This window comes from Triturus cristatus, chromosome 7, assembly GCF_964204655.1.
Source record: "Triturus cristatus chromosome 7, aTriCri1.1, whole genome shotgun sequence".
In the NCBI taxonomy this organism is placed as follows: domain Eukaryota; kingdom Metazoa; phylum Chordata; class Amphibia; order Caudata; family Salamandridae; genus Triturus; species Triturus cristatus.
Genome location: NC_140590.1, coordinates 785,564,114 through 785,584,320, shown reverse-complemented (window position 1 = coordinate 785,584,320; position 20,207 = coordinate 785,564,114). Strand labels below are relative to the sequence as shown.

The 20,207-nt window shown below is 46.1% G+C and overlaps 1 protein-coding gene across 1 annotated transcript in view; it reads left to right on the top strand.

Moving 5' to 3' along the window:
* THG1L (tRNA-histidine guanylyltransferase 1 like) overlaps positions 1-18,519 on the top strand; it is a 58,764-nt gene extending 40,245 nt beyond the window's left edge. Inside the window, exon 6 of the mRNA XM_085617600.1 lies at positions 18,256-18,519. Within this exon, the coding sequence (XP_085473726.1) occupies positions 18,256-18,357 (102 nt within the window). The 3' untranslated portion in view covers positions 18,358-18,519. The remainder of the gene's footprint in view (positions 1-18,255) is intronic.
* The last annotated feature ends 1,688 nt before the right edge of the window (positions 18,520-20,207 follow it).

Below are 20,207 nucleotides of genomic sequence, written 5' to 3'. Positions count from 1 at the left end.
ATTCAGGGTCTTGCCTTTACCCTTTGTTAAAAAAAAAAAATAGGGATTTATTACAGAACACTTCAAGGCCTCTAGGGGCGGGGCTCTGATAACCGTATTTATATGTAATGTTAGAACAGGGCACCGTAGATCCACCAACGATTTTAGCAAGTCATCCGGAACACCATTCGCAACAAGGGCTTTACCCTGAGGGAGCACCAGTATGGCCTCTTTGAATTCTGGCCACTGAAAAATAAGTGTAGCCGAATCAGAGGTGGAGTTTATCCAAGCTTGTGCCGGCAGAGAAACCACCTGTTCTGAGAGCAGATGATCCTTAAAGAAGGTATGGTTTAAGACCGCCAAAACATGGTGCTATCATTGGAGGCACTAGCCTCTACTAGGTCTGACCATTGCTCCTCCTTAATTTGCAGTTTCCTAGTTACAACTGCTGATTTATAGGCCAATCTGCACCTTTTAATTCTGCTTCTATTGCTGGGAATACATTTAAGAAAGGACAACGGCTCTCTCTTTGCCCTTGTACAATTTTTATCGAGCCACCTACAGGCTTTGGGTGGGCCTATGGGTTCGGAGCGAGTGAGGGCCTGCTTGAGATACAAATGTTAACCTATCAGATCGCTCCCTTTCAGATGCAGAACAATCGATCCTCAAAAAGGGCCTCTCTTTTGTTCCCACAAAAGCAACTGACCTTGTGAAAATGAAAACCGAGGTTATTGAACTTTGTAGAAAAGTGAGGTTGAAGTCCTTCTTTCTGGAAAACACCGAAGTAACAGGATTTAGAGAGAAATCCACCTTTTGTCCACGCGCGAATAAAGTTCCAAAAGACATAATAACCTTTGAACGGACAGTTTTATCTGCTATTTCGCAAAAGCTGAAAAGGAAGCAATATTTTCAATCAAATCTGACAATTCTATAATAATAAAACCGGTCGACAAAGGTGGCTAAATAGTGGTGATGAGCACCGCAGACTATCATACAGAGGTCCTAAGACAAATTCAGGATACACGATGTAATCGGAAAATTGAGATGGATCCAACATTAGACATTCAGGAAGAACTGTCGTCACGCCTTAAAAATGCCTTGGAGCAAGGAATAATCAGACAAAAGGAATTTGGTTTTTTGAACAGAAAATACCCAAGGATCCCTTTGTTATATGTTCTTCCAAAGATTCACAAAAATGAAACCCATCCACTGGGCCGTCCCATCGTGTCCGTTTGTGGATCAATATTGGAGCCTATCTCAAAATATGTGGACTTCTTTTTAAAGCCCTTCTTGGATAAAGTACCTTCCTATCTTCAGGACACAACAGACTTTATAAACAAAATTGAAGCCCAAGAATTTTCACCTAGCAACCAACTACTGGTGACTTTGGATGTGGTGTCATTATACACCCAGATACCGCAAGAAGAGGGCCTAAACGCAATTGAAACTTTTCTTGAACTAAGACCAAGACCAGTGAGGGTCCCTAGCGAATTCATAATGCAACTGGCTAGTTTTGCATTGAAAAAGAACTATTTAAAGTTTGACAGTAACTATTATTTCCAGACAAAAGGGACCGCCATGGACTGTCCCTTTGCGCCGGAATTGGCCGTTTAATACATGGCAAAATTCAAAGAAAGATTTGTCTATAACAACAACCCTTTTTCTGATCAGATTTCCAACTGGGTGCGTTATATCGATGATATTTTCTTAATATGGAACGGGGCACCAACTGAACTCTTGACATTTCACGACCTGGTTGAAAGAACGCTGACCAGATATTAAATTCAGTTTGAATTACAGTTACTGCAAAATGACATTTTTGGATGTGGAGATTTATGTTTCCCACGGCACAACATTACATGCATAATCAACGGATAGAAGCAAATCCCTCCGTTACACAAGTCATCATCCACACAGTTTGCATGATAATTTCCCCTTCCGACAGTTCCTCAGGGTGAAACGCAACTGTACAATAAAAACTGAATACCATGCAAATAATTTGCTGGAGAAATTGAAGTTGCGAGGTTACCCAAAAAAACTCTTAAAACATGCGATGAAACAAGCTTGGTGGATGCCAAGAGAAACCCTTTTACAGAAAAACAGAAAAGACACCACTGAACGTCTTGTATGTGTGACAGATTATTGCTCGCGCACAAACTTTCTCAAAAAGGTGATCAACCATAATTGGCACTTGGTTCAAAAGGTACATACATCTTTCAGCAAACCCTTGTTTGCTCTTAAAAAGGACAAACGCGTCGGCAACCTAATTATTCACGCAGCGGTACCCAAACCACTGAATAAGAGCACATTAAGGTCACAATTGAGCCTACCACCGATCATTGGACACCATAAATGCGGCACCTATGTGTGCTGCCCTCAAACAACTGAAGGAGCACTTTTTTCCTTTAAAAATATCAAATGGACACATGATGCCTTTACTAACTGTAAAACAAAGTACGTAGTTTATGGGATTATGTGTCCATGTCCTAAACTTTATATTGGAAAAACCTACCAAGAAGACCGCCAACGCATAATAAGATGGATCCACGAGGTGGAGATCTGGAGAGATTATTGATGCAAAGAGAAGCCATGCTGATTGTGAAATTTAATACTGCCTTGGATGGGCTAAACAAATCATCTGAAATTTACAACCTTTAACACAGTTCCTTTGCCCACTGTTTTCACTCTGCAAACTTTTTTGTCATCAACTTTCTCTGACAGAACAGATCCTGTTCTTTCTGGTGATAGCTCGGCAAAAGAAATGCCACAGTACACAGAAAGCCCAGGCTTCCCATTTCAAAACAAGAGACACTTCCTTTTCAGATAGAGAAACTGTGCTTCGTATATTATGATGGATGGGGCAAATGATGAACCTCATTGCCTACAAATCCCATATTGCACCACATTTATCAACTTTAACACACCCCTGATCAGACTACAAATAACAACGTGTGTAGCAACAGTTTTTAGATTATGATAATCCTCTGTTGACCGCAGATGTAACTGCTTAGTTCTTCTGTTGGTTACATCTTTAATTTGTTTTCTCCAATGGGACACCATAACACTTTTTGACACATTTAGCTTCAAGTCAACGCGGTCACGTGATCATTCATGAAGCGCATACTGATGTCGTCATAAATAGGCTGCCCTGGGATGCCTCGGTGCTGCTGGCCGGGAGACACGAACGCGCAATCAGTTTACAGACGGCATTCTCGAAGAAATTGAATCCGGTATGGGAAAAACAGTTCCTTGCAAAACTGTGGTCCAGCCCCCCCACTGATGCAGTTTTATTCCTTTTTAGAGCTATGTAAACGCAAGATAGTTGGCTGCCGACTCAGTGATTTACACAAGAGGCGCTCGGCTAGGACGACAAACGTCCTCCTTAGGTATGTAGAACCGCGTCCATGCCATTAACCACAAGCGTATTGGTGCCGGTTGGGCCATTTCTTGACCTTTGTTTTTCCTGGATTCTTTCAATTATCTAAAGATGATTCACCTTCAACAAACATCGTCCCCACCAGCTTACAAAGACTTTGAAGCCATCCTGATGCGAGCCACTGCCTCGCATTTTTTACATTTTTATTTCAAGGTATTATTATTAGCATTTCTGTTACACGGTTAGCCGAACGTAGTTTGTAGAGCAGTGATTACAGGCACTTTGAAATATATGTTTAGCTAATCCTCTCTGACTTGACTTGCTGAAAAATTAGGCAAAGGATGATAGCAGCAGGAAAAAAAGGGGTGAGAAGAGGATACAAGAAAGGTTCTGTAGAAATGAGACTAATAAGACTTATAGTCGCGCGACAAAGCCATCACACCACTGGCTTGCTTGTGGCGAGAGAGGTAGCCAAGTAGCCCACCCATCCCCCCGTAGGGCCATTGTAGTAGCTCTGCATCTCCCTCACCCTACCGCCCATCGAGGGGGGGGGAGAACAGGGGGAGTGTCGTCGATAGGAAATGGTTTCATGGGGGTTCGTAAGAGTCTAGGTACGTGTAGAGTGATTTCCACATCCCCCTGGTTGCTGGCCTCCAGGATGAGTTCTGTAGTGCGATGTTATCCGCACCTCTGAGGTGCGTAACCCAGTTGACCCAGCCTTTGTATGAGGTCTTACTTGTGTCTTTCCAATTGGCCAGGATAATTTTTACCGCTGCGGTCAACAGCAGGTCTAGTAGGTCTTTGTCCTACTCTGATCTTAGTTCTATAGTCATGAATGCGGTGTCGAGGGAGGAAAATTCAGATGCTAGCGTGCAGCCCAGTGCTCTATTTATGAAACCTAAGATTTTGTCCCAGAATGTTTTGAGTGTTGGGCAATGATAAATAAGATGTGCTAGGTCCCCCTTTTCCTTGCTACAGTTCCAGCATAGTGCATCTTCCCTGAGGCCTAGTGAGAATAAGCGTGCAGGGGTCCAGAAAGCCTTATGAAGTAGCCAGAATTTTGTTTGTGAAAGTACCGGGGAGATTTTATTGCGTCCGGTAGAGGTCCATAATGTAGCTAGTTCTTGCTCATTAAGTGTGTTATTGCTTTGTTTTACCCAATAGCTAATTGTCTTATCGTTCAGTGTGGTGGTTTTTGGGCGTAGAAGTTTGTAGAGGTGTGATACCTGGTGTCCTAGTCTGTTGATTTTTGTCATGTACTGTGAGATTGACAGTTTCGCGGGCGATAGTTTACCTTTGGATAAGGCTATTTTTATTTTCAGAAAGTTGTAGAGCTCAATGTCTGCTAGGTTATGTGTAGATTTTAGTTCGGCAAACGTGTTGGGCTGTCCCCCTTCTTCTAGTTGGTCTGGGTGGGAAATGCCTTTCTCTATCCATATGTCTAAGGCTAGGCATTTCCCCTTATATCGGATCTTGCTATTGGCCGAGAGTGACTCCAACTTCGAGCCCTTTAGGCTGTTCTCCATTTTCTTAATAGGGCAGTTTTTGTGTTTTTAAAAATGGACCTGGAGGCGTGAAGGTGCTTATCAGCTGTTAACAGCGCTATTGGGTTTAAATTGTTCAGTATGGCTCTCTCGACTTGTAGCCATACCGGTGTGTATCCATTAGGTGGTGATATCCAGTAAGACCCCTGTTTTGCCAGAAATGCTGTTTGGAAGATTCTGAAGTCTGCTAGATTAACCCCTCCCAGTTTTTTCTCCAGTCTTAGGTATTTTTTATGCTTATCCGTGCCTTCTTCCCTCGCCATAGGAATTCAGTGATCAGGATGTCTACTTTACGGTGGAAGTCAACTGTGAATAGGAGTGGGAGCATGCTGATCAGGTAGTTAATCATTGGGGTGATCATCATTTTGATCGTTTCAATTCTGCCCCACCAAGTTATGAATTTCGGGGACCAGGCCTCCAAGAGTTTCTTTATTTTGTCTAGCAGTAGTTTCTCATTGTGGTTTAGTGTGCTCATGAGGTCGCTTCCAAAGTGTATACCTAGATATTTGATAAACCCTGTTTGCCAGGCTAGGCCTTATCCCCCTAGGATGTCCCTAGTGCAGTGGATGTTCAAGGGTTTGCATTCTGATTTGTCCCTGTTGAGCTTATATCCTGCGTGTCCGGAGTATACCTCTATGGTGTCTATCAGGGCCTCAATTTTGGTCTTTGGTTGCTCCGTTACAATTAGAATGTCGTTCGCGTATGCTGCTAGTTTTATTTCAACGCCATTAATATCGACCCCTTTTATTTTCGTGTTTACCTTGATGTCAGTAATCAGGGGTTCCAATGCCAGGAGAAAAAGTGAGGGGGACAGTGGGCAGGCCTGTCTAGTGCCGCGTTGTAGCGTAAGTGGTTCGGAGAGTGACCCCTTTAATGACAATACGGGCTCTTGGGTCCCCATACAGGGCCATCACCTTCCTTATATATCCTTCTCCTAATTTGAAGGATTGCGTGCATTGCTCCAAGAAGGTCCATAAAACTCTATCGAAGGCCTTCTCGGCATCAAGGGTAATAGCTACTGCTGGCCCTGCTTTTTTGGCCGTATGCACCAGTATGTGGCAGAGAAGTCTGGTGTTGTCGTTAGACATCCGGGTCCTTAGGAAACCCACCTGGGAGTTGCTTATTAGGTTGGGTAGGACGGAATTTAGTCTGGCTGCTAGGATTTTTGCATATGTTTTGCAATCTACATTAATAAGGGATATTGGTCTGTAGTTCTTGGGTGACAAGTTGTCCTTACCCTCCTTTGGGATGACTATTATGTTGGCTTCCGCCATAGATTGTGAGACCATCCCACTCTCTGCACAGGGTAGGTTTCAGCTGCTCTAGAAAGGTCTTGTAAAAGTTGGCTGTGTACCCATCCGGCCCGGGGGCTTTGTTATCTTTCATTGATTTGACCGCCATTTCAATCTCTGCGTTGCTAATCTCTTACCATAATCTCTGTGCTTCTGCACTGATTAGCTGTGGAAGACCGAGTCTTTTGAGGTATTTTGTGCGTGTGAGGTATTTTGTGCGTGCCTCCAGATCCAAGGTCTGGTCGTTTTTAAAGAGTTCCTGATGGAACTCTTGAAAGGTCTTGAGGATGTCTTTGTGTCTTGTGTGGGTTTTGTTGTTTGAGTCTGTGATGGATGAGATGGTAAATTGGTTATGTTTATGTTTCAGGTAGGAGGCTAGTAGTTTCCCCGCTTTATTTGCTTCGCAGAGGTTAAAGGCCTTGTATTTATTAAACCACAACCCGGCTCTCTCACTCAGGATCTTGTTATATTCATACTTTTTTTTTGTTAGGTCTGTTAGGAGTTTGGTATCATGTGTGGCCCTGGCATGGGCCGTTTCTAGGCTTTTGATGTCCTGCTCGAGCTGAGTCAGCCGAAAGTTTGTGTTTTTGTTTATTTTGGATTTAATGTCAATTATTGTGCCTCTGACGGTTGCCTTCAATGTGTCCCTTAGGGTGGTAGTGCTAGTCCCTGGTGAGTCATTGTGTCTGAGGTATTCCGTTATGGCCTCCTCAATCTTTTTTTTGTACTCTGGAACTGCTAGGACGTCGCTGTTTAACTGCCTCCTCCAGGGTATGGCTTTGTTATGACAGCCGCTCAGTTTTAGGCTGATACATGAATGGTCTGATACTAATCTAGGCGCTATGTCGGAGTGTTCTATTAGATGTGTGTGGGGTCCTGTGATTAGTATGTAGTCTATTCTGCTGTTCGAGTTGTGCAGGTTGGAGTAGAATGTAAAGTCCCTAGTGTCCGGGTGCTGGAGGCGCCATGGGTCCTTAAGGTTGAATTTGGAGCAGATATTCTTGAGTATAATGTGTGCATTCGTGGGCTGGTATTGGCAGGATGACTGCCTATCCATTATGTGATCCAGAGGACTATTAAAGTCCCCCGCCACCACCATAAGGTCGTTCTGTGGGAGGCTATCAAGCTTGTGTGACACCCCTTCCCAAAAAGTAGGGTCGTCTGTGTTTGGGCCGTATATGTTAGCTACGTGGATAAGCTCCTCCCCCCTTCTCAGATGTGTTATCAAGAGTCTACCTTCTTCATCATGGTATTGCGATTCTAGAGTTAGATTGGATCTTTTAGATAACAGTGTAATGACCCCTCGTTTCTTTCTTTCTGCCGGTGAGCAAGCCACTTGTGAAATCCAATTACCTTTCACTAGCCTGGCATCCCCCAGGGATAGTTTGGTTTCTTGTACAGGATCACATCTCCTTTAGTGTTAGCTAGGTAGTCTAAGATCTTGCTGCATTTAATGGGGTGGTTGAGCCCTTTGACATTGAAGGATACTATCTTTAGGTCAGAATCCAGGTTGAGATTGTTAGTGAAGGACATTATCTTGGGTGGGGCATGTCTGGTATACCTACTCGATGTCCCAACTCATGCTTGTGCTATCTCCTGGCCATTGACTGGAGGGTGGTGGACTCTCCCCCTCCCCCCCCCCACCACCACCACCCGCACGGCTACATGATGTGGGACGGGTGTCTGCCCCATGTTAGCACCTGTGTTAGGTCTCTCTCTTCTATCGGTTAAGAGTGCCCGGCTGAACCTTCTTGTCAAGAAAAAAGAGGTGAAAGTGGAAAGAAAGATAGAGAAAAAAGAAAGCAAAGAGCTTAGCGACCCGTCCCTCCCCTCCATCAAAGACACATCATATGCTGGACGTGCAACAGGGTTGTTGTTGGTTTGTAGTTCTGTGTCTCTATGATCCCAAGAGAGTCTACATTTTCAATTTCTTAGCTGTGCTATTTCTGTGTTAGTGGTCCCCCCGCCCCTATCCATTGCCCTTGTGTCTTTATAGGAAAAAAAAGGATATGAAGATTGACTCTGCATCTGTGCGTGATACCGGATATGCAGATTGTGCTGATTGTCCCTCCTTCAGATTTCTGTGTCGATGGTCGAGGTGCTGCCAACGCTGAGGTGAGGTAGTTGCTGATGTATCTAAAGAGGTAGATAGTGCTGTTGCGGTAGGTGCTGGTTGTAAGTCCTTGAGCAGGCTTTGAGTCATTCCCACCCCCCTGCATTTTTAACCAAACTGAAGTGCTCAAAACTGACCCTTAGGACAAAAAAAACTTTTTTCTCATTATTCTTTTTAGTCTTACTAATTAAATGTTCTTCCTTGCTTTTGTATCGACATTCGTATTTAGTACAATCTATTGAGGTGGCATAGTCAGTGTCATTCAAAGAAAGCCTATACAAGGTCTTCCTTGTTCCAGGTCCTGAAGAGAACCCTGCTTAAAGTATATTAGGGGTTTGAAACGCATCGACCTTTTTTCATTTGACCAAACAAGCGATCTTTAATTTTGAGTATCAGTTCCACTATATGTCGAATGTATTCTTTGATTAAATCTTGAAACATAGAAGAATATGTCTAACTATGGAGACCTGAATACGATACTGTTTGGCCATTTTCCCTACAGGGTTTGTTGTTTTTCAACAATTTGAAGTCACCTTCTTTCAAATAATTTCTCAACCTTTCCCCTGGGTCTTTCATCTTTTTTTCTTTCTGTCTGTCCGTTCATTAATGTTTTTGTCTATGTAAAAATTCTTTTGGAACTTGAGCTCGTTCATGCACTAAAAGGTTTTGTCTAAATGTGATAATTAATGTCTTGTCATACATGTGACCTAGGATTAATGTCATATATGTTTGTAATTCAATGTGGTTCAAGCAAAATTGTTGAGATTGTTCATTGAAATAAAAACATGAACTTATAAAATGATTTTTGATTAAATTGAATCAAAATAAAAATAAAAAAGAATTCAGTCACTATGATTGTCACCTGTGATTGGTAGCAGTTAGTAGCAGAATAAGGATCAATATTGGCAATTGTGTTGTTGTTACAGTACTGACATACACATGAAGCACTTACTGTATCCAAATCTGGGGTCTCGTCATCAAGACAAAGCCTAAACTGTACACGGTACAGAGCACATATCCCCCCAGGCTCCCCCCCCCCCCCCACAAAAGAGGCAATCAAGGGATTGTGACACTGTGCAGATTCCATTTTGAGGCGTAATCTATCAGGGAGGAGAAGAGCCCCATAGATACAAAAATATAATCAATAAAACATCTCGGTCCCTGACCTTTGAAAGTAGGGACACCATCCAGTGGCATAAGTGCTTGCAAAAAGAGTAGGTTACATAAGTTAAAATGAGCAATTAGATCATTTAGGCTAGTCCCTTGGGCAGAGTGTTTAACATGTACCTGGTCAACTAGGAACCCCTCAGAATCCTTAGGATCGTATAAACAACAGACCTTACATGAGTGTAAATTAAAATCTCCATCTAGGATCAGCTCAATATTTTTTATGGGTAAAGAGAGACCGGCATCAAGAAACCTCCCAATTGATTTAGAGCTTTATTTCTGTTTCTCCTGATTATGGTTTATACCTTTCCCTTGGAGTCTCATTACTATTCCAGCCACTCCAGATTAGAAGCACAGTACCAAGCTGTAGAATTCAGGAGCACCCAGCGTCTTTCAAATTTATGTGAGACTAGGCCTCAGATTAACAAACATTTTGCTCTGGGTTTACCTGCGCCGAATTTGTTTAATTTTATTTACTTTCCAGCACAAAACTTATTTTGTGCTGAAAAGTTATCACTAAGCCTAGTGACTAACTCTGATTTGTATTACTCTGCATCAAGGGGGCGTTCTATGGGTGTTCTCATGCAACACCCATGGTTATTGATTCAAAACTCTACCTACTAACAATATTATACAAGGTTTTGCGCCAAAAAAATAACACCACTTTGAATCAGGCGTTAAAAGGAAAAATGCTTGTATTTCTCTTAACTTTTCTCACTTTGCATGTGTGCTGCCTAGTACAGCACACATCCAACGTGGGAAAAGTTGTAAAGTTAGTCTAAGCATCTTACTTTGTCCTGGAAGGGTTCCCTTCCAGTACAAAACCTATGCTATACTCAAACGGACACCCTTGCACTGTGGTGCAAAAGTGTGTTTGTGGCGCTTGGCAGCCTGATTGTGTGCCGGCACTAGGGAGGGAGGAGAGAGATTGCCATATCTCTGTAGATATGACGCTTTCCTGTTCTCACCTTGTCACACAATGTGCTGCGCTGCGTTGGGTGACATTTTTGATAACCTGGACCCTGGCCTTCCATGTAGTCCTATCTTTCGGCGGTATCTTGGTCTCATGTTTCTATCTGTTGTAATATTGGAGATGCACGTACAGGTGGGGAAGAATTTTAGGCAAACCTGAAGAAAGCATGTTAGAAAAGGGATTATAGTTTGTTCCAGTTCAAAAAACGTATTTCCCCCAAGTAAGGGTGGAACTCGCACACTCCTGCAAAATGCGCCTGCATGAATTCTTTGAGAGAATGGATACTAGCCCAGGAAGGAGTTGCACTGACCTCTACAAAACGTCCACATTTTGCCCTCCTGCCCAAAAAATGCTTTTGAAAAGACTGTTTTTAAGGAATTGGATAAACACCTGAAGATTAGTAAATACACAACGTTCAACTGTCTAAAGCAGAGACGGAACCCCCTCCCACCCTCTTTGTCTAAAATATTCATGCCATATTATCATAAAACCAACTGACTAAGGAGGAGCTATTGTGATCCCAGATCGGGACAGCTCTGAACAGGAAGTGGAAAGAAAACTGAATCATGTGAAACATTAGAGAAGGATTAGTTATGACCCTAAGAAGGGAATCTTGCTAGAGATTAAAACACTAATTCAGAGTGTGAAGAGTGACTGCTGGCTTTCGAGAAAAAAGATAGTGTACTTGCTTAATGAGAATGCATAAACTTCAGTGTTGTACACATTTCCTAAGATATATGAGAATCCTGTAACACCACCTGGTCGACCTATAATTTCATGGTTCAATTCAATCTTGCAACCTTTGACAAAGTACATTGATGTCTTTTTGAAACAATTCATATTGATGTACCTTCCAATGTCAAAGACACAATGAATATAAGTACCCAGATTGGAGTTTTGGAGTAAAATGAGGAATGTAAGACATTGGTAACCATGGATGTAGAAAGCCTCTACACCAATATACCATACAATATAGCTTTAAAAACATTGGAGTGGAATTTGGAAAGTAGACCTCACCCGGTACCAACTGACTTTATCTTAATTTGGTGAAGATCTGCTTGTTTTAAAACAATTCAACCATGAATTTTATATTCAAACTAAAAGAACTGCAATAGGATATCCTTTCACCCCGGAGCTAGCCATACTGTTATCGCTAAGTAAAAAGAAAGGTGTGTTCATACAAACCACCCCTTCAAAGAAAAGGTCTCAGTCATTATGGCGGCGTTACATTAACAATGCGTTGTTGATTTGGAAAGAGGGCGTGAATGAACAAATGTAATTCCATGAATGGGTCAATTGTCGAATGGCCGAGATGAAGTTCTCTATGACCCACAGTACTTTAGAGATTCATTTTCTAGACTCAACAATCAAACATCATGGGGGAAGAGTTTTTGTAGTGTTTAATACAAAATAAGTGAATAAATATTTTCCGTTAAGTGGTATTTTTTTAGAAGAAATATTGAAATAAATATTATTTGTGTGAATTTAATAAATATAAATTAATTAAATATTTAATTCAAAATTAACTTAATAGCGCTGAACCATTTTTAAAATTTTGTTCTACATTTAAAACAAATATATAAATGTACATTATTATTTAACATAACAATATTTTTTCTAATTCTTTTTAAAGTTTAATCAACTTTTTAAAATGTCCCTATACTTTACTAAATGGACATTTCTGCCTGGTGTTTGCAAACTCTGTCCACATTTGAAAGTTACTAGTAGTAACTTTACACTATTAATTTAATTTAATTTTAAATAAAAATGTTATTCATTTAACTATATTACTTTAAATTAATTTCTTAAAGATGTAAAATGTTTGTATTTACTTATTATTATTCTAAATTACAAAACCTCAAGTATAGAGCAAATTTAGATTAGTTGTTGTAAAATAATTTGACATACAATTATATACTTTGTATTTTATATATTTTAACATGAAATTAATTTACATATAGTTTTAAAAGGTTGAAATTAATTAATTTGAACATTATTTGATATTTGGTTCTATTTTAAGTCCCTGCCTCTAATTTGTGAATAGCCAAAATTAGTCAATTTACTACATAGTGAAAGAGCACATTGACACATGTAGTTTTACCCAAGTGTAAAGTTACTTTAGTTAATTGGCCCCACTTTGAGGTGATCACTGTGTATTTCTATGAGCCCACGACATTTGTGTCTTCTCTCTGCACTGCTGTTGCCACCATTACACAACCATTATCCTTCAAACTGTGAAGCTATCTCTGTGTACTTTGAACTGAGACACAGCCATTGATGACATCAGTGGATTGTAATTCAAGCCTTATTGAGCTTGCATGTGCACTGTGATATTGCTACTAAACACACGTTGCTCCTACTGAGCTTATTCTCAGCCTTCATTTTGTAGTATGTTTAGTTGCTCTACAATGGTACAACTAAGATACAACGAAACGCTATACGTTTAAATTTACTAAAAATGTAATTAAATATGTAATTAATAGTGCAGTTACAATTAAAATAAATGATTCCACATTCAAAATACATATATCATTTTACAGCTTTATATGAGTGTGTAATAGCATCTTGCCCAAATCCAGTCCAAGTTGTGATATTTGCAGGGATATGCTGCTGTTCCGTAGTACAAAGGAATCATGGGCTGATCCGGGAAACATGCACAGACAATTGTGATGTACAAATCAGTAAGCAGACAACTTTCACATGTATTGAATGTAAGTGCTTCCGATTCCGATAGACTTGCTCCCTGGCGTGTGGTGGCACTAAGGCAATATGTGTGCCATCAATTGCTCCAACCACATGTGGTTGCGACCATATAAATCGATCTCCACATTCGCAAAATCCTCATGTCGTGGAAACTGGATGAAGCTTTTGACGAGTCTCATCATTGATGAAAGAACTTCTTATATCACACCACTGAAAGTTGGTTGTGACATTCCACCAGATACTGCCACAGTGTATTAGAATCATCCTGTGGCCACAAAATGAAGTACTGCCATGAGTTTAACAATTAGGGACCGATTCCGGCCGCAAAACGTACCAACTGACACAGACCTGGAACGGAGACCAACCGACACGGACCGGCGCTGTATGACCCGTGCAGTGCGATGCAACGCGTGTGAATTACAACTGACACGTATGGAATACAAGCCGTACGACCGAGCCGTAGGGAAAACAGTGATTCGCACGGAAACCGGACGCGATTCGCACCGAACGACAGGCACCAGGAATGAACCCGACGGAAACGTACCCGCGATGTCCGATCTGCGCAGTACGATGCAATGCGTGTAAAACCAGACCGACTCGCACGGAGCCCAAACCGCATGACCGATACGCACAGAAAACAGGGACCTGAAGCAATAGAGATCTCCGCGACCGACGCATATAAAACACAGAAGAAAGTCAGCGTGAAAGACCCGGAGAAGCCCGCACGAGCCAACTTCAGCGTCCGTCTCTGTCAGAAGAACATCTCCTTCATGCCTAGAAAACCCAAAGGAAAAAATACAAAAAAAGGACCAAATAAGAAATGACAAAGTCAATAAATATCAACAAAAAAAAATAGGAACTAAGACACACCCACAACTCCACCTATATAAAGGACACCAATCATTACCATGATCCTTTGCAAATTCAAGAGAACAGCCAGCTGAGAACAATCAATCAATCACAAGATTTGTAAAGCGCACTACTTACCCCCGAGGGTCTCAAGGCGCTGAGGAAGAGGAGCGGGGGGGGTTGCCGCTACTGGTCGAATAGCCAGGTCTTGAGTTGTCTCCTGAAGGTCAGCAGGTCTTGGGTCTGTCGTAGGTTGAGGGGAACAGTGTTCCAGATCTTGGCGGCGCGGTGGGAGAAGGATCTGCCTCCGGTGGTGGTTCTCCGGATGCACGGGACGGTGGCCAGGGAGAGGTCGGCGGAGCGGAGGTGACGGTTGGGAACGTAGAAGGAGAGTCGACTGTTGAGGTAGGCTGGGCCGGTCTTGTGGAGTGCCTTGTGTGCATGGATCAGGAGTTTGAAGGAGATTCTCTTGTTGACGGGGAGCCAGTGCAGGTTTTTCAGGTGGGGGTGATGTGGCTCTGGCGTGGAATGTCGAGGATCAGGCGTGCAGAGGTGTTTTGGATTCTTTGCAGTCGTTTGAGGAGCATGGTCGGGGCTCCTGCGTAGAGGGCGTTTCCGTAGTCGAGTCTGCTGCTGACGAGGACCTGGGTGACAGTTCTTCTTGTGTCTGTCAGGATCCACCTGTAGATCTTGCGTAGCATGTGAAGGGTGTTGAAGCAGGAGGAGGAGACTGCGTTGACTTGCTTGGTCATGGTGAGCGTTGAGTCGAGGATGACTCCCAGGTTGCGTGCGTGGTCGGTTGGTGTCGGGGTACCCCTAGTGACGAGGGCCACCAGGAGTCGTCCCAGGCTGATGGGTTGGAGCCGAGGATGAGGATCTCCGTCTTGTCTGTGTTCAGCTTAAGTCGGCTGCACTTCATCCAGTCGGTGACGGCTTTCATTCCTTCGTGGAGGTTGGATTTGGCGGTGGGGGGGTCCTTGGTGAGGGAGAGGTTCAGTTGAGTGTCGTCGGCATAGGAGATTATGTTGAGATCGTGCTGTCGGGCGAAGCGTGCGAGTGGAGACATTGAACAGTGTCGGGCTGAGGGAAGATCTCTGGGGTACGCCGCAGATGATCTCGGAGGCTTCGGATCGGAATGGGGGGAGGCGGACGCTCTGGGTTCTGCCAGAGAGGAAGGAGGTGGTCCAAGACAGGGCCTTGTCTCGGATCCCTGCGTCGTGGAGGTGTGTGTGTAGTGTGCGGTGGCAGACAGTGTCGAAGGCGACAGAGAGGTCCAGGAGGATGAGGGCCGCCATCTCGCCGTTGTCCAGCAGGATCCTGATGTCGTCTGTGGTGGCGATGAGGGCGGTCTCGGTGCTGTGGTTGTTGTGGAATCCTGACTGGGAGGGGTCCAGGATGCTGTTCTCTTCGAGGTAGCGGGTGAGCTGTCTGTTGACGATCTTCTCAATGACCTTAGCTGGTAATGGAAGCAGGGAGATGGGCCGGAAGTTCTTGAGGTCGCTCGGGTCCGCCTTGGGTTTTTTGAGTAGGGCGTTGATCTCGGCGTGTTTCCAGCTCTCTGGAAAGGTTGCGGTCTCGAAGGAGAGGTTGATGATCTTGCGCAGGTGGGGTGCGATGGAGCTGCTGGCTTTATTGAAGATGTGGTGTGGAAAAGGGTCTGATGGGGAGCCGGAGTGGATTGTGCCCATGGTCTTGATTGTGTCCTTGGTGTTAAGGTTGACCCAGGCTGTCAGGGGGTCGTGGTCGATGGGGTGCGGGGAGTCTGATGTGTCGGGGCCTGTTGGGTTAGTCCGGGAGTCGAAGCTGTTGTGGATGTCGGCAATCTTGCGGTGGAAGAAGGTGGCGAGGGAATCACACAGGGCTTGCGTCGGCAGGATGTCGTTGGCGTTGGAGCTGGTGTTGGAGAGTTCCTTCACGATGCTGAAGAGCTCCTTGCTGTTGTGTGCGTTGTTGTCGAGGTCCTTCTTTGAAGGAGGTCCTCTTGGCGGACCTGATGAGGTGGTGGTGGTTGCGGATGGCGTTTTTGTGGGCTGTGTGGTTGTCCGGCGTCTTCTTGCTGTGCCATTTGTTCTCCAGTTTCCGGCAGGTGCGCTTGGATGCTAGGAGTTTCCGGGGTGAACCAGCTGGCTCTCTTGTTGGTGTTTTTGTAGGTTGGTTTTTTCAGCGGGGCTAAGGTGTTGGCGCAGTCGTCCATCCATCATCTGAGATTGCAGGCGGCGGCGTCGGGGTTGGAGGGGTCGGTGGGTGGGCTGAGTGCGAGGTTTGTCTAGAGTTGGTCTACGGTGACTTTGCTCCAGCATCTACGGAGATCTGTAGGGTGCGGTGGTGTGCGGCGGGTTTCCGGAAGGTGAAGTGGATGCAGTGGTGGTTGGTCCAGGTGAGTTCGGAGGTGTGGCTGAAGGAGACGTGGGAGCTTGAGGAGAAGATGGCGTTGAGCGTGTGTCCGGCGATGTAGGTCGGCGTCGTGACGAGCTGTTTCAGTCCGAGGTTGTCGATCAGGGTAGAGGAGTTGCTGTCGTTGTTGTTCTCGAAGTGAAAGTTCAGGTCTCAGAGTGGGATGTAGTCGGTGGAGGTCAGGGCGTGCGTGCTGATGAAGTCGGCGATGGAGTCGACGAACTGGGGTCGTGGTCTGGGGGGTCTGTAGATGAGGGTGCCTCTTACGGTGGTGTTGGGATCCGTGTGGATCTGGAAGTGCATGTGTTCGGCGGTGCGGAGTGTCGTCGGTGCTGGTCTAGACCCTGATGGTGTCTTTGTGGACGATGACGATTCCTCCTCAGATTCCGTTGGTACGGTCTCTGCGGGTGATCTTGTAGCCGTCGGGGATGGCTATGGCGATGTCGGGTGCGAAGGATTCGTTCATCCAGGTCTCTGTCAGGAAGGCGACGTCCGGTGTTGTGTCGAGTAGGTCCCAAAGCTCGACGGCGTGTTTGCGTGCGGAGCGGGTGTTTAGTAGGATGCACCGGAGATGGTTGAGGTCCTTCTTGGCGGGAGTCTCGGGGTCTCCAAGGCAGGTGAAGCTGCAGTTCCGGCAGGTGAAGGGACCATGGGTGCGTTTCGGGGTGGCTTTGAAGCAGGTGGAGGTCCGTCCTGGGTTGAGAGCGATGAGGGTGCTGGCGTCGTATCGGAGGCGGTCTTTGTGGCGGATGCGGGGGCCAGGGGTTCTGGCGCTGGGCGTGGTCCAGGCGCAGACGGGCTTGCCTTAGGCACGCCTTCGGCCGCCATATATGGGCAGGTGGGAGGGAGGAGCAACTGGGAGGCGGGAGGCAGGGGCAGCGAATGGTCAGCGAGGGGGGCGGGGCGGGGCTGCAGGGGACACGGCGGCGGGAAACGGGAGGGCGAAGGGGTACAGAAATCAGAAGGGCACTGTTGGACAGGCCACATGAAGGGCTTGCTCCCTCCCCGCATGACAGGGCCCGAGCCCCGGCCCCCCAGGTGTTACCCACAGAAGCAACCCGCACCCCGTCCCAAGACGGGATTCCTGCCCCCGGACATCTCTGTATCATGGGGCCGAACCACTACCGGCTCCCTCGCCCGGCCCGGCCGCCATCTTGGACACTGCACCACGAGGCCGCATGGCCTCAGCTCGACCCTAACCCTGGGCCTGGCCAGGCCCCGACATCCCGGCACCACCATCCACCCAGGAGGTGAACGGACCATTTGGCAGGTCAATGGGAGAAAGGCTCTCCCCCGCCAGGTGCCGATCGCCCCCAGCTCCCCCGGGCGCTGGCTCCACCCCCCTGCTGGGTGTCTGGACTCCCTCATCCCAGACCTCCCGACCTCCAAGTGCGAGGGTCCGGACATCATTTTTTTCTTTAATCCCATTTAGGACCAAATCAATCATACAACGTGGAGGCAATAATGACTTTATATGCCACTTATAAAGAGGATATCTGAGTACTGTTTTGATTCATGCTTTAATTTTTCACATTTATGTATGTCGTTATAATGTTTTGTTGGAAAAGTGAAAATTTGTCTATTGTCACACTGAGAAACTTATATTTGTGATATTTGTGTTTTGTTGTCACATTGTATTGTTGAAAAAGTGGAAATTTGGAGATTTATGATTGTCACACCGAGAAAGTGTTCACTAAGGCATCTAAATATATGAAATTATATTCAACTCGCAGTCAATAAATAGATCTGCTGAGACTAAAGTGATACTGTGATCCATGGTGTCAGAGGTATTTGCTGTTATAAAAGTATTACCCAGATTCCGGCCTCTGAAAACCTCATTGAATCCCCCCTCTTATTATATACAGACCTATAACTGGGGCAGCTCCAGAGCAGGAAGGCAGTTGTATCCTGGAGTCGAGAGACACCGTGAAGAACTCATCCTTGACGGACTACTGGCGCTGCCGTAGTCCTGCCTTGTGAACTATCATCCTGCCTGCTGGCGCTGCCGCAACCTTCTGCATCCTTCATCCTCGTCGGGACCTGCTGGCGCTGCCGCGGACCGTTGTAACTACCATCCTCGTCGGGACCTGCTGGCGCTGCCGCGGACCGTTGTAACTGCCATCCTCGCCGGGACCTGCTGGCGCTGCCGCGGACCGTTGTAACTACCACCTTCACCGGGACCTGCTGGCGCTGCCGCGGTCCGTCCATCTCGAACGCCGAGCTCGAGGATTGTGAGCTATCCATCATACCATCGCATCTACCTGATTGGTAACAAGACTGTCCCGCTACCCCCTTTCCCAACCAAGAGACTAGAATCGAGGGGACCCCTGAGTCCTGACCTCCTTGTACCATTCTATCGTACCTACAGATTGCTTATAAAGAACGTTAAACCTTATCATTGTGTGGTGTACCTCTGTGGGGGGGGAAGTTATTCGTCTGTACGATCGCTGGAGACGGCTCTCCCCGGAGACCTCTCCCCTTGTCCTCGGCCGACCCTCCCGGTCCGTCTAACATTGGTGGCCAGCGGCGCGATCCGAATCAACGCGTAATCGTACAGAGAGTAACTCACCCCACGACGAAACCACAATGACAACCAAAGAGAGCGGATCCACCGAGAAATTCCAAATGGAGAAATTGGAAGAGTACAGCCATCGTGAGTTGAAACAATTCTGCATTGAACTAGGCATTGCTACCACCGGTCTGAGTACTAAAGACGATTTCAAGCACGCCATTGAGTCGTGGGCAGAAACCGGGGCCGCCAGACCCCCGGACCAAAACATTGCAGCATCAGAGAGGAACACCACGGCTCCCGAGGAGCGAAGAACGGGCCTCTCGCAGGAAGAGATCCAAGAGAGAGAGAAAAACAGACTACATGAGTTAGAAATGGCACGGCTCAAAATGGACGGTGAACTAAAATTAGCCGAACAAAAGCTGAACCTAGAACATCTGCGGCTCCGAGAAGAACGGGAAGAAAAACAGAGGCAGAGAGAGCTTGAAGAAAAGAGATTAGCGTACGAGCACGAGCGCAAACTGGCAGAAATAGACCTACGGAAGCAGAACAAAGAACTGGAGGTGCCCGAGCAACCGCGCACCCCAGGAGCGACAGAAAAGAAAGTCCACATCCCCAAGGATGTCGTTCGAGAGTATGTCCGAGAGGACGACATACAACAGTGGTTCAAGGCCTACGAAATCGCCATGACCTCCGATCGATCAGGTGGAAGTGACTGGGGAGCCGGTCTATGGGGGAGGTTCGTCAATGAAGGCCACGATGCCCTGTTACAGCTCCCAGACCATCTGATGTCATCCTATGATCACATGAAGGCTGCCCTCCTCACCCGATATGGGCTCACACCCGAAATGTACCGCCAGAGGTTCCGAGACTGCACCCGGATCCCGGGTACGACTTGGGTGGAATATGTCAACTATTTCAGCCGAGCCTTCGAGGGTTGGATCAAGGGAAGCCACGTAACGACCTACGAGCAACTTTTTAATCTCATGGTGTGGGAGCACCTCTCTAACAACTGCTTCGTCGAGCTCAGGCAGCACCTCCTCGACAGTAAATTGACTGACCCACGGCAACTCGCCGCCGAAGCTGACCGGTGGGAAAGCACCCGAGTAGGCCGGAGAGGGCCGCACGAACAGAACCGGAACAATCAAGGTCAGCACCGTCCCCGAGGAGGAGGTCAGGGACGAGGAAGAGACACCGTCCCGGCCGCTCCCGCTGCCAGCACCCCGCCCCCGGCCAGCCGGGGCAACCCCCCGATGCGCCCGGGGTTCCGAGCCAATGTCACGTGTCACCGATGCCAGCGAGTCGGCC